Genomic DNA, 12,300 nt, shown 5'->3' with positions numbered 1-12,300 from the left:
CTTCAGCTTCAGCAGAACAATGCTGTGACAGTGGCAGGCAGGCTGCAGCAGTGCTAAAATGGCTGCTCATTCTCCATACAGACACAGAACTTAGCTAAGGGGAGGAGGAGGGCTCCCACTCCTTCTTCCCTCAAATGTGGCTCATCTTTAGGTAGGCTTAACAGCTTTGTAAAGAGCTCATACTGGAGATGCCATTTTGCAGCCTCTTGCAGCAGAATGTTAGACACACAGGGTTATATTGTAATCGCATCCTCACAATATTTTGAAAACCATCAAGTGAAAACAGTTTTCCTCACAGCATCCACAAACCCATCGGTTTTCACAAACTCTCTTCTGGCTGGAGAGGTGAAGGTGACCACAGGACTTAATGGTTTTCCTTATGGCTCCTGATACTGGAAAAGGCGGATGTTCATCATAGGTTTGAAGATGTTGTTGAGTACACCGTTTTATCTGGCTTGGATGGTAAAAATTGTGTTTTTGTGTATATGTTCAGCCTGGTTGTACTTTACGCTGTGTAGCAGAGGCATGTACTTTAAACAAACTCAATAAGTGAGGCCTACATTAAACTTGGCTCTTATCTGGGGTACATCATAATCTAGAGAGGCGTTACAATGCTTCTAGTTAGAACATTACTAGTCTGCAAAACAAATATTACACAAACTGATCACAGCCAAAGAAAACAAAGCAGCTACCTGCAACATATATTAAAACAACAGGATCAAGAATGTGCCCTGAATAAACACACCACTAACTAGTGCTCAAAAACAGACGTGTGATATGGGACAGTAAAATAAAAGGTCAAATAGTCACACTGTTGTTGTTTTGCATTTGTTAGCATCACAAGACTGAGCAATCAAAAAAAATGTGATCTACTTTAGTACAAAAGAGAAAACACTTTTGAAACAATACTCTACGGTGTGGTAAGAAATCATCTTTCTTTAAGTAATAAAGACACAAATAAAAATGAACAAAGACATTAAGAAGACCACCGAAAACAAAAATGCATTATCATGCAGCTGTCTTTTCAACATTAAAACAGATACTGATTCCTCCCTTCACCTTTGAAGAATGACACACTCACTGATTTGGTTGATTGGAGGTGGTGACAACCAATATTTTGCACAAGACTCACTTGCACTTAAAACAAACACACTTTCAAGCAAATACAAGTATCTGTCAACTTCAAAGATTTAAGCTAGAAACTAATCACAAGAAACTAAAACTATAATTGAAACTGCCAGTTATTTACTGAATTGCTGCATAATTGTTAATGGCTACAAAACATAGGAAAAATGTAAAATCCAAATCACCACATCTAAAGTTATAATTTAACAAACTGTAAGACTGTTTTGTATTTGCTTATAGTAACGACTTCAAAGATTAATTATGTAGGAATATAGCTGATGACCAAGTGTTTGTTATTACCGTATCAATTAACCGTTACTATTAGATGAAATCAGTTACAGTGAATATGCTGATAACATTATCTGCTTGAAGTTAATGAATGGCTAGCATGTTCTTTAATTGTGAAAAGTTACCCTTGATCTACATTTGGACATTTGAACACTGTAAATGGGTTATATAAAGGGGTTTTGTAAAAATGGCCGGAGTTGCGTTGCTGTATGTCAATTGCTCGTTTTTCGCGTTCAGGACGCAAGTTTCAGGTCAATCAAATGAAAAACGACGACATCCTGTGGACGATCGCGCAGTTTTACATAAGAACTACACGATCTTTCTGTGGAGCTGGCGAAGGAGCAAAATGTCCCAGTCAGCAGCACTGCACGCTATGTATTCAGTTTCAGAAGATGGTGTCCGTGAATTATAGCAACGTTATGTGGAAAAATCAACAATGAGTCAGGCGCGTTTGGAGGCCCTCGGCATGCCCTCCGCTGCAGCCGCCAGTTCAGTCATGGTTTGTCAGGATGACATGTTGTCATGCATTTACGGCAGGGTTTCTCGGTTAGCTTACCTGTGATGTCGTCTGTTTAACTTGCGGATAATGATCCTGCCAACGGGGTCTTGCTGTAAGTTGTCACTCTGGGCGATTCATTCCCATGCAAAGGGCAGCTCAGACTGTGCGTAAAACAAGCTAGTTAGCCAACTTAGCTAACCAGCTTAACTTACTGCTTGCTGGCGACAAGGATTGTCAGATGTCTGACTTTTGATCCACTGTTAACGTTACTTTGGATCGATTGATTTGCGGTCAACTGTGGCGATCATGTCAGAAACCCAAGTGCGGAAGCATGGAAAGCGAGTTAAAGTTGTATGTTAGCTGGCTCGCCACCAATTTAACGTCAGCTTGTGTTGACAAACAAGCCTGCGTGGTTAAAATCACACACGACTTGCTGCTAGCCAGCGCCAGGCTGCTAGCACGGTTAGCTTAGCTGGCTAACCTGCTCGCTAAATCCAAACCTTGGACCAAAAATCCTTTTTCGCTGTGCCCGTCTTAAATCCCATCCACATTAGCAAACCGTCGGAAACTCCAACAATCCTGCGTGGCTGTCTTCTTTGTTTCAATGACGGCGCACTCGCGTTTGCAAACCCAAGTTATCGTTTTGGTCTCTGCTCTCCGCCATTTCCAATATCTCAACACAAACAAACAGGGCTGCTCGTTCACACGCAGCGTGGAGGCGCGTCCACGAGGAGGGCAGAAGCTTCCACTGTGTTGGTGAAGAAGACATGAGGATTGTTTACAGCTTGCTAATGACATTATACCCAAAAGCCAAGATTTGAGGACACCAATCCAATATCCAATAAATGTAGTAGGTTTTGCACGCTGATGCACAATAGCGTGGCATAAAAGCCTGGGCTCCGTACGTGACGTGACGCCGACCCCAATAGGCCCCGATTCACAAGTTGTCACGTCTGTCCACCAATATCTTACCTGAATCAAGAAGTAAACACATGCACGTGCTGTAGTTATCAGGGTTATTCATCACAGAAGTGGCCAGTGGCCAGTGGCCTAAGGGTCAAAACCTGTGTGTCAGGGGACTTATTAGAAAGCCAGTCAAATGAAAAACTAGTTTGACTGGATTGACTTGCATCTTGTTAGAAAGTCAAGACAGCAGAGCAAATCAGAAATGAAGGAGAGATGCAGAAGGACCACAGCCACACATGTAGGAGTACATGTAAGGGCTTGTCCTAAAAACAATTCTGCTTGAGTGCATACAGAAAGAGACCACACTTCAAATTGGACTTAATTTAAAGCTGTCAAAACATGCAGTAAAATGGACTAAAAGTACGGGTGCACGTATAGGAAAACAAATGTATTGTTAAAAGTACTAAATTTGATGCTGTTGATAATGAGCAGATCTTGACCAGTTTTTTTTTAAGGTTTATGGCAATGAAAAATCATAGTAATAAAAACATTTCTGCGACTTGGTGTTGAACACAATCAGCAGTTGCCAAACCTGGAGCTGATTTTAACAAGTTTGTGTGCTGACAGCTGCTTTGTCTATGATAATATAGTACCTTGTTAATTATACTCTCTATAGGAATCTGCATAAAATAACTAGTAACTGAAGGTGTAAAAATGAATGTAGGTAAAAAGACAATATTCCCCTCAGAATTGTAGTAAAGCAAAATGGAAATATTTCAGTAAGGTGCAGTTGCTTCAAAGCTGTACTTAGATACTGTATTTGAGTAAACAGCTCTGTACCCATGTGAACATCATGGCAAACAAGCACTACTACACAGATACAGAAAATGACCAGAGAGCATAACAATAAAACAACATAAAGACCCAATGACCACAAAGCAATGTGAAAAATACAACAGACAGATGCAAAATGACTACAGAGACAAAATGCAAACAGCACGGACACATGCTATGTATGTGGCAATGGAGCCACAACAACAAATGGAAATATCCTGAAAAATAATCACTACAAGAGACAAAGAGAACTACAATAAGACAAACTGCTATACAAAGACACACAAAATGACTACAGAGCAAGAAAAACAGTAACATAGCTGGAAAACAGTCGGGCTACAAAGGGACGCACAACAAAAGAGACGTAAAACAACAACGGGGAAGTAAAAAGCGGCAGCAGAGAGGGATAAAGCACCTACAGACAAAGGCATGTGACTGATATTTTCCTCTCCGCTGCTGAGACACATCAGCTGCTTCATCCTTCGCCATGTCATCAGATAGTTGCTGACTTTGTCTATTTGTTGTTTGGTGGTGATGTTCACGTTCTAAACGGTATTGATGAGGACAATGAGAATGAAATGGTAAAGCTGCGGGCGGCAAAACAATGAGCTTAAAGGCGCTAAAATAAATCAGCAAAGCTAAGAGGAACTGCAAAAGTGGGGCGTTAATACCCGGTGAAGTCATCAGTATGAGCGCCATCTATTTGATCCATTCCTAAAAAAAAATGTTTGTGTATGGGTGTGTCTTTAGGAGGTATTCAGGGACACAGATTCATCAGATATTTATCTGCCTCTGTTCATCACAATTTTACATTTGTGATTAAAAATACCGTTAAAGCGCAGATTCTCTCTTTTAATTTAATTTTTCATCCATTTGGTTTTACCATGTAGATATTGGAGCTGTGTTTACAGACATCACCAGTTGCTTGGTAGCTTCTCTTGAGTCGAGTTAAGGGTCTGCACATACAGTCATGTGCAAAAGTTAGTGTCCCCTTAATGTGTTGCAGCTTCCCCTCTTCCCCTTAAGATGACACAAAGCCTGTGTCATCTTAAACTGTACATACACTCGCTGGGTTTCTTTCTCGTCTGCGTGTGACACACAAGGAAAGTGCATCTGCCGCGTTGACGTCATCCGGTCAAACACACAGCAAAGACTACAGCCTTCTCATGGAGCCACACATACACTGTAGCTGTGTGACAGGAAGGGAAAGTAAAAGAGCTAAGACTGCACTGTGCAAACAAAACATCATTAGTTTCCCATTTTTACACCAGCCTCACTCCCCACAGATGCATTATAGCTACTTCTAATTGAAATGATGTCTGACAAGAAGTTGTAAATGGCACTGGCCTTGTTAATACCATGGTCTTTTTTTCGTGCACGGATTGGCTGTTCAGCTCAGTGGTGTAGAATGGTCTACTAGTGCCAACGGTGAAGCCACATCGCAAAATTCTCTGCAATAATTAAAGTTATGGAGCATTTCACTAACATCAAATATTAAATGAGGTTTTTTAAAATATTGAAAAGTTATGTTCTAGCATATAAAAGACATGCATCTACTTTGGGCGATAAGCTTGTTCACTTAACAACTGCCCATTTTTTAGCCATATTTTAGTGATTATTGTCTTTGTTGTAGAGCAGATAACGTTTGTCTAAATACGTCAGATTCATTTAGCTGCTACAGTACCAGTAACATCATTAGTGAAGATAAGTGAGCCAGTTAGAGAAAGACTGAGCCAGAGACCCTCACCACATTTCATGGATATTGGTCATTTTGTTTTCTCCCTCTTACGTTTCTCTTCACTCGGAATTGAATCCATCTTGGTTTCATCTGCCCTCAAAACCCCTTTTCACATATCCCATCATTCTTTTACCTTTAGTGGTTTTCCATAATGACCTGTGTGGAACACACAGGTCATTATGGAAAACCAGGAGTTGTTTTAAGTGTCCCAAACTATTTTATTCTTGTTTGTCTGTGTCATAACAGCTCCTTTGGCGTTCAACGGCACAACAGATAAAGATGGCTAAAAGACCGGCCTGACAGAGGACATCCAGCAACTGGTGATGTCTATTAATCCATGTCCCAAACATTATGGATGATTGATTTGGATTTTGGATAGATTTTAGGCCTATGACTCATGAAAACAGGCACGTGATTCTATGGAAATTCTGACATATTTTGTTGAATGAGTTTTATTGTTCCTTTTAAACATTTTTAGAATGTTTGGGAAGCTCGCTATCATAACATGTGTAAGGAGGGTGGGGTGTTGGAATCTAAAGGTGCGTCACACTCGTTTGTATTCTCATTTAAAAACATGTAGGTAACCGCCCAAAATTTTTTACGTGTAAAATTATTCACAGTATGCACATGTAGTATCTGTTACTTTCTAATATGAATACATTCAGCTAAAAACAGGATCCACATTAGTTATTTAAGAAGCTTGTATTTTGTAGAAGTACTACATAGTTGGTAGATATTTTAATGCATCCTAAAGTTTAATTTATTAACATTATTATGTGTAAGTATCAGATGAATTGTATCTGAGTTTGTGTCAAACACTGCAGTAGACACTAGTTAATACAGTAGATTTTAACACAGGTGACAGTGTTTCGCTCTGAGTCCATCACAATCTAAAGCTTCACACCTGACAGAAGTTAATAGTGAATATATTAAACAGCTTAACATCATCTGTACCTTTAAACTTGTTTTGGCTTCATGGTCTCTAGCTTTACTGCTGTGGTTCAGTGTCATCAAAGTGTCAAATACTTATGTGGCAGTGAGGTTCACGAGAGAAATGCAAGATGGATTTGAAAAAGCTGCGTTAAACACGTACGGCTGTTACAAAATCTTCTAGACCAAAGAGAAGAACAACAATCAGGTGCTGATTAGCCTTTCTGAGAATAAAAGTAAAGATAAAGAAAAAACAATATTGTTAATTGTTAAGCAAAAAAAAAACCCTAAATTCTTTACATGCATCATTACAAATTAGCCCCTTTTATCTTCTGTGATTAAATATTTAATATCTTTAGGGTTTAGACTTTATTTCAGACAAAACAAGCAGTTTGATAAAATATGATTGGGTTCTGAAAATCTGTGTATGGCATTTCTCAATCATGGGAAATATTAGGTGCATTCTGGTGCTAAGGTGAAGCTTGAAAAACCAGTAGCAACGAGTGGCGGTGGAATTTACATTACACACAATACCAGAGTAAAGTTTGACTGACTTCCTTGTGTGGCAAGTAGAAATTTGATTTGATTTTTGATTAATAGATTAGATGATCATGGAGAAATTGGCAAAAAGCTTCATTTTTTAAAATGTACCTAGTGTAAAAGTTTGCTGCCTTTCTTTGACGAAATGATTATTAGTTTCAGCTATAGTTGCATCCTGCCACATTTCAAGGAAATTGCTTTTTTTATGCCTATACTTTTCTGCCAAGTATGAGCTGTCCCCAAAGGAATGGAGTTCTCTTGTACGTGTTTTACCATCAGATTCACCGTGAGCCGTCATGAGCAGCTGTCTGTACAAACAATAACGTTACCCTTCATGTCTCCAGTGCATCCATGCAGAATCAGGGTGGTAAAGTCAGCAAAGTGACTGTTGGCTATTGACGTATCGAATGAGGAGTATGCAACATAGTCAGCAATGTCATATCCAGACTATATGTTTTGCATTTAATTCTAACCGGGACTTTGCTTTTTAGTCGCAAACTGCAGTGTTTTTTGGAGAGAGCAGATAAGCAGTTACCAGAACTTTAACATTTAATAAAATGTTATGCTATAAAATGTCTTCTTAAAAATGCTTACTACATTGAACTCTTTAAGAAGGTTTTGTGAGTAGCACGTTCATGGAACAGTCTGTTCGAACATCCCAAAAGGAACATAAGGGTTTTTATTAACAGAAAATAAACCTGCAGTTTTGTCTTTAGTTTTTTTTTTTTAGCAGAGCAAGCGTTGAAATTACCATGTCACTGTGGCAACAACATGTTAAAGTTCACGGAATTTCTCTTTCATCAGTTCAGATATTACAGGTGAAGATGGATTTCTGTTATGCGAAGAAGACCCCCGTGGTTTGTAAACTACATTCATAACACAAAGGAATCAGTGCTTGAATGAAGAGAATCTGAAACATAAAACCTTTACTCACTCACCAGGTCAACAAATATAGTTTATCCTCATAAAAGATTTGCAATGTGATGATATAAATATGAATTAAACAACAGTGATTCATTTATGTAAACTATGAATTATGTTAAGCCAGCTGAGAACTGCAGTAAGAGCTTGTTCCTACAATTCACGTGATCACAAGGCCACACTGCCGAGAGATGAAAACATGTTTTTGAGGCTTCCTCCCAGATCGCATTTCCAATCATTAACGCGCTGCAGAGCGCAGGCACAGTGTTATTTGAAGAGTTTGAACTTGCGCAGCAGCGGCTGGACAGTCTCTTTAGGATATGGCTTCAGAGCCAGGCAGGTGGGGATGTGCTCCGGTTGTTCAATCCAAAGCTTGTGAGACACACCGGCCAGAGTCAGGTTCTCTGATAGAGTGGACAGGGCGGCCTCATCTGGAGCCTGGAGGAAACAGCAAAACAATTTATACACACAAATTATAGTAAACCAGGCTATTGAAAAATATGTGCATGAAAATAATATCTCCTCAGATTTCAATGAATCCAATGAACTTACTACTTTTTGACTGAAATATGAAATAATATATAAAAATGTTTTTTTTTTTGTTGTTTTTTTTTTAAGTGCTTCACATCTTGCAATTTTTCTTCTTTTCCTCTAAGCTGTTCCCTTACAGCGAATCATCTGTCACCATCTAACGCTGCCCTCTGCATCCTCTTCTCTCACTTCAACTAACTTCATGTCCTCTCTCACTACATCCATAAATCTCCTCTTTGGTCTTCCTCTAGACCTCCTGCCTGGCAGGTCCAACCTCAGCATCCTTTTACGGACATATTCACAGTCTTTTCTCTGAACATGTCCAAACCACCTCAATCTGGCCTCTCTGACTTTATCCAGAACATCCAAAACATCTAACATTTTCGTCCCTCTTATGTCCTCATTCCTGATCCTGTCCATCCTCGTCTCTCCCACAGAGAACCTCAACATCTTAAGCTCTGCTACCTCCAGCTCTGCCTCCTGTCTTTTCTTCTGTGCCACATTCTCCATTGTTCTGAACCATTGACCCTAAGTATTTAAAGTCCTGCACCTTCTTCACCTCTGCTCCCTGTAGCCTCAATGTTCCACTTGGGTCCCTCTCATTCAAACACATGTATTCTGTCTTACTGCGGCTAAGCTTCATTCCTCTGTTTTCCAGAGCAGACCTCCACCTCTCTAGATTTTCCTCCACCTGCTCTCTGCTCTCACTACAAATCACAATGTCATCTGCAAACATCATAGTCCATGGAGATTCCTGTCTAACCTCATCTGTCAGTCTGTCCATCACCAGAGCAAACAAGAAGGGGCTCAGAGCTGATCCTTGATGCAGACCCACCTCCACCTTGAACTCCTCTGTCACACCTACAGCTCACCTCACCACTGTCTTACAGCTCTCATACATGTCCTGCACCACTCTAACATACTTCTCTGCCACTCCAGACGTCCTCATACAATACCACAGCTCCTCTCTCTGCACCCTGTCATATGCTTTCTCTAAACCTACGAAGACCCAATGCAACTCCCTCTGACCTTCTCTGTACTTCTCCATCAGCATCCTCAAAGCAAATACTGCATCTGTTGGACTCTTTCTAGGCATGAAACCATATTGCTGCTCACAAATGTTCACCTCTGGCGTTAACGTAGCTTCCACTACTCTTCCCCACATCTCGCACAGGTTAGCTAAAGGAGCTAAATCTATGAATCACATGGTATCAATTAGTTTATGTCATGTCACCTTGTAAATATAAAGTCTTGCCGAGTTTTACAATTAACAATTGTGCAGTAAATCTTTATATCGTATTAAAAAGTTATTCGTTGTATAAACCTAGGGAATTAAAGAAGCACTAAAGTCACAGAAATTTGACCGGAGTCTGGCGTGACGTGTCCCGCTTACCCCGAGCACCACTTTATGCATGGAGTCCAGCTCGGCCAGGTACCGCTGTGTGTCCGCGTCGGAGTAGTGCAGGTGGATGGCGGCGGTAGCAGCGTGACAGGCCTGAGTTATCACGGCTCCCAGAGGCCAGGACAGCTTGTGAACCAGATCCGACCGGACAACAACATACTGGACCAGCCGGCCAGGAGACCCGGCTCCCGAAGCCGCCATTTTCAGCCTGAACAGGAACCGAACCAGGGTTTAATTCCGGGTCAGCAGCCGTGCAGCTGCAATGCCCTCCGGTGGCTACTTTTCAAACTTCTTCATCAAACAAATCAGCATATTTGTAGCTGCCTGTCTACTCATAATTCCAAGCATTATTTTAAAACACAAATCATGTGACCGTATTGTGTTAAAATATCAGGACATCAAAAAGGAACGGGCCAGTTTATAGCCTGGGTTTGACCTTTAACATGCAGTAGCATGTGTTTGTGTTTGTGTTTTACAATTGTAAGTGTTTTTGTGTTATTTCTAGTAATAGTTTAAACGGAATACATTTTTATATTATACATAATAAATTACAAGACTTACTATTAAATTGCATCTAAATCCATTTATATATAAAACTTTAGTCCTTGAACCAGATTAAAAAAATGGATGTAGTCAGCTATTATTTCTGCTAGGCAGAGGCTCAGTGCTCTCTCCTGCAAACTCCAGCTGAGAGCAAACTATTAAAAAGTGAAATCATCCACTTTTTTATTGGTCTAAAAGACTTTTAACATTCAATGTTTAAAAAAAAAAGGTAAATTAGAGCTGACCTCACCCTTACAACTAAAGCCTTTTTTCATTGTGTGAATTCATGTGAAGATTATTTTCTTAATTATTATTTTCCATGGATGACAGAAAATACTGAAAGCTGTGCTGTAATGGTCCATTACCCAATATAATGTATAAATATCACTTGTTTTATCTGACCAACAAAATAAAATCCTCAAATTGAGAAGCTAGAACCACAAAATCTCTTAACTGTTGGCTTAAAGGTTAATTGTACATTAACAATGCAGTTGATTGACTAATTGTGGCAGCTCTGTAACTCAAATATTTGCCAAAATATCATAAAACGAGATCAAATAAATGACAAGCAAACACAAGTAAATGTCACAATAATTATTTATTAAGCATACACGTTATAATATAAATATAAAATATGCTATTTTTGTTCTTAAAATTGGTGAGACATCATCATATCTGTGTTGAGACAGACAACCATACAAACAGGTTTTATTATTCTACCAAAATCTGCTGAAACTTCTATGCAGCTGTAACAAACTTGCCATGATGGTACCGTCCTAAAATCTGAGCCTATATTCATGGAGCATATCAGAGAAGTGTAACTGATCTAGGATCAGCTCCATGTAAATATCACCATAAATGAGGAGGCAAACTGGTCTTAGATCAGCCCTCCTAGTCTAAGATGCTGTATGCAGAGGGCCAATGTACCGAGAGCACAATAACCTACTGTATATTCTTATATATACATATATATGTATGTATATATATTTTTTAGATTTCTTACTGTACTCCAACAATGGCAATTAGCAGCATGATAACGCACCACTCATTTATGTTCTAGTTTCTAGAAACTGCAAAATAAATTAGGAAGTAACAAAATAAACATCAAACATACTGATGATCATTGTCACTGTACTGAGAGAGAAACTCGTAAACAGTGAAACAATCAGAGATAATCAAACAATCAAATCAGATCAGAGTGATGATGATGATGATGACATTTGACGGTCGGGATCGGGTTCAGTTCAGTTTCACCTCAGTCAACAACAGGAAGTGAAAATTAATGACATCAAGTTCTGTGCATTTTATTGACAGATCAATGAGATTAAATTCTCAAACCATAAATACAGCTTCGGTTGACTGAATCCAAAGTGAACTGATCTCCAAACCTATTAATGACAATAAAGAACAAATAGTTTTAACATTTTTTCCTCTTTTTTTAAATTCTTTTTTTCAACGTTTGGTTGACATGCTGAATCCTCATGTTTGAAGGGTTGTGGTCAATCAAAAGGAAAAGTACTGAGCAAACCACTCCTGACGCTGGGCGTCCGCAGAGTCGATGGAGTCCTTTGTTTCAGGAGGGCTTCAGGTCAGGAGGCAAAACCATGGCAACAAAAGTGAAATTAAAGAAAAAAAAAAAAGACACGTCAGGAAAGAAGCGAGATTAACATTCAGCACAGCAGTGATGGAAAGAAGTACATTTACTCAAATATTACGTTAAGTAAAATTTTAAGCTACTCAACTTACAAAGCAAATATGTTTGTTGTTCTGAGATGATTTTGTTGTTCTTTTACCCAACACGGAATATTTCTTAACATGCTCCATAGATTTTTACTTATTTAAGCAAAATATGTTTATGTTTATCAGTTTATGCCATGTAATTTCATATATAAATGTCTTCCTGAGATACAGGCTAATGCAGCATAATCAAGGAAATACTTTGCATTTGCACTTGGATGAAAACAGTAGACTCAAGCAAGATTCTAAATGTATTTTACATGGACGCAGTACTTCCACCACTGGTGTCTGGTTATCATTCTCTGT

General features: G+C 39.2%; 3 protein-coding genes across 9 annotated transcripts in view; all 3 read right to left on the bottom strand.

Moving 5' to 3' along the window:
* Positions 1 to 2,616, bottom strand: part of ncoa1 (nuclear receptor coactivator 1) — a 48,463-nt gene extending 45,847 nt beyond the window's left edge. For 3 of the 5 annotated variants that reach the window (XM_067483075.1, XM_067483078.1, XM_067483077.1), the window contains exon 1: positions 1,970 to 2,616. The gene's annotated coding sequence lies outside the window, so the exon portion shown is untranslated. The remainder of the gene's footprint in view (positions 1 to 1,969) is intronic. The other 2 variants (XM_067483079.1, XM_067483080.1) reach the window with 1 other exon arrangement.
* A 4,902-nt stretch (positions 2,617 to 7,518) lies between these two features.
* Positions 7,519 to 9,949, bottom strand: ptrhd1 (peptidyl-tRNA hydrolase domain containing 1). Its single transcript, XM_067481550.1, has 2 exons — positions 9,706 to 9,949; positions 7,519 to 8,219 (listed from the first exon to the last, which is right to left on the bottom strand). Exons 1-2 carry the CDS (start codon positions 9,913 to 9,915, stop codon positions 8,049 to 8,051), a joined length of 381 nt encoding a protein of 126 aa, XP_067337651.1. The 5' UTR covers positions 9,916 to 9,949; the 3' UTR covers positions 7,519 to 8,048.
* Positions 9,950 to 10,836: 887 nt separating this feature from the next.
* fam184ab (family with sequence similarity 184 member Ab) overlaps positions 10,837 to 12,300 on the bottom strand; it is a 114,134-nt gene continuing 112,670 nt past the window's right edge. For all 3 annotated transcript variants that reach the window (XR_010911277.1, XM_067482718.1, XM_067482720.1), the window contains one exon: positions 10,837 to 11,839. Coding sequence is in view for 2 of the 3 variants with exons in the window: in XM_067482718.1 (XP_067338819.1) it covers positions 11,761 to 11,839 (79 nt within the window). In the remaining variant the exon portion in view is untranslated. The remainder of the gene's footprint in view (positions 11,840 to 12,300) is intronic.

This window comes from Channa argus, chromosome 17, assembly GCF_033026475.1.
Source record: "Channa argus isolate prfri chromosome 17, Channa argus male v1.0, whole genome shotgun sequence".
Classification (NCBI taxonomy): Eukaryota; Metazoa; Chordata; class Actinopteri; order Anabantiformes; family Channidae; genus Channa; species Channa argus.
The sequence above is the reverse complement of the archived record's forward strand: the minus strand, read 5'-3'. Positions and strand labels throughout refer to the sequence as shown.

Bases quoted from the DNA above. Each gene is read 5' to 3' on its own strand.
- ptrhd1 (XM_067481550.1), bottom strand. From the start codon at position 9,915: ATGGCGGCTTCGGGAGCCGGGTCTCCTGGCCGGCTGGTCCAGTATGTT. The intron at 8,220-9,705 runs GTAAGCGGGACA...TGTTTCCTCCAG, and splicing joins TGCATAAAGTGGTGCTCGGG to GCTCCAGATGAGGCCGCCCT.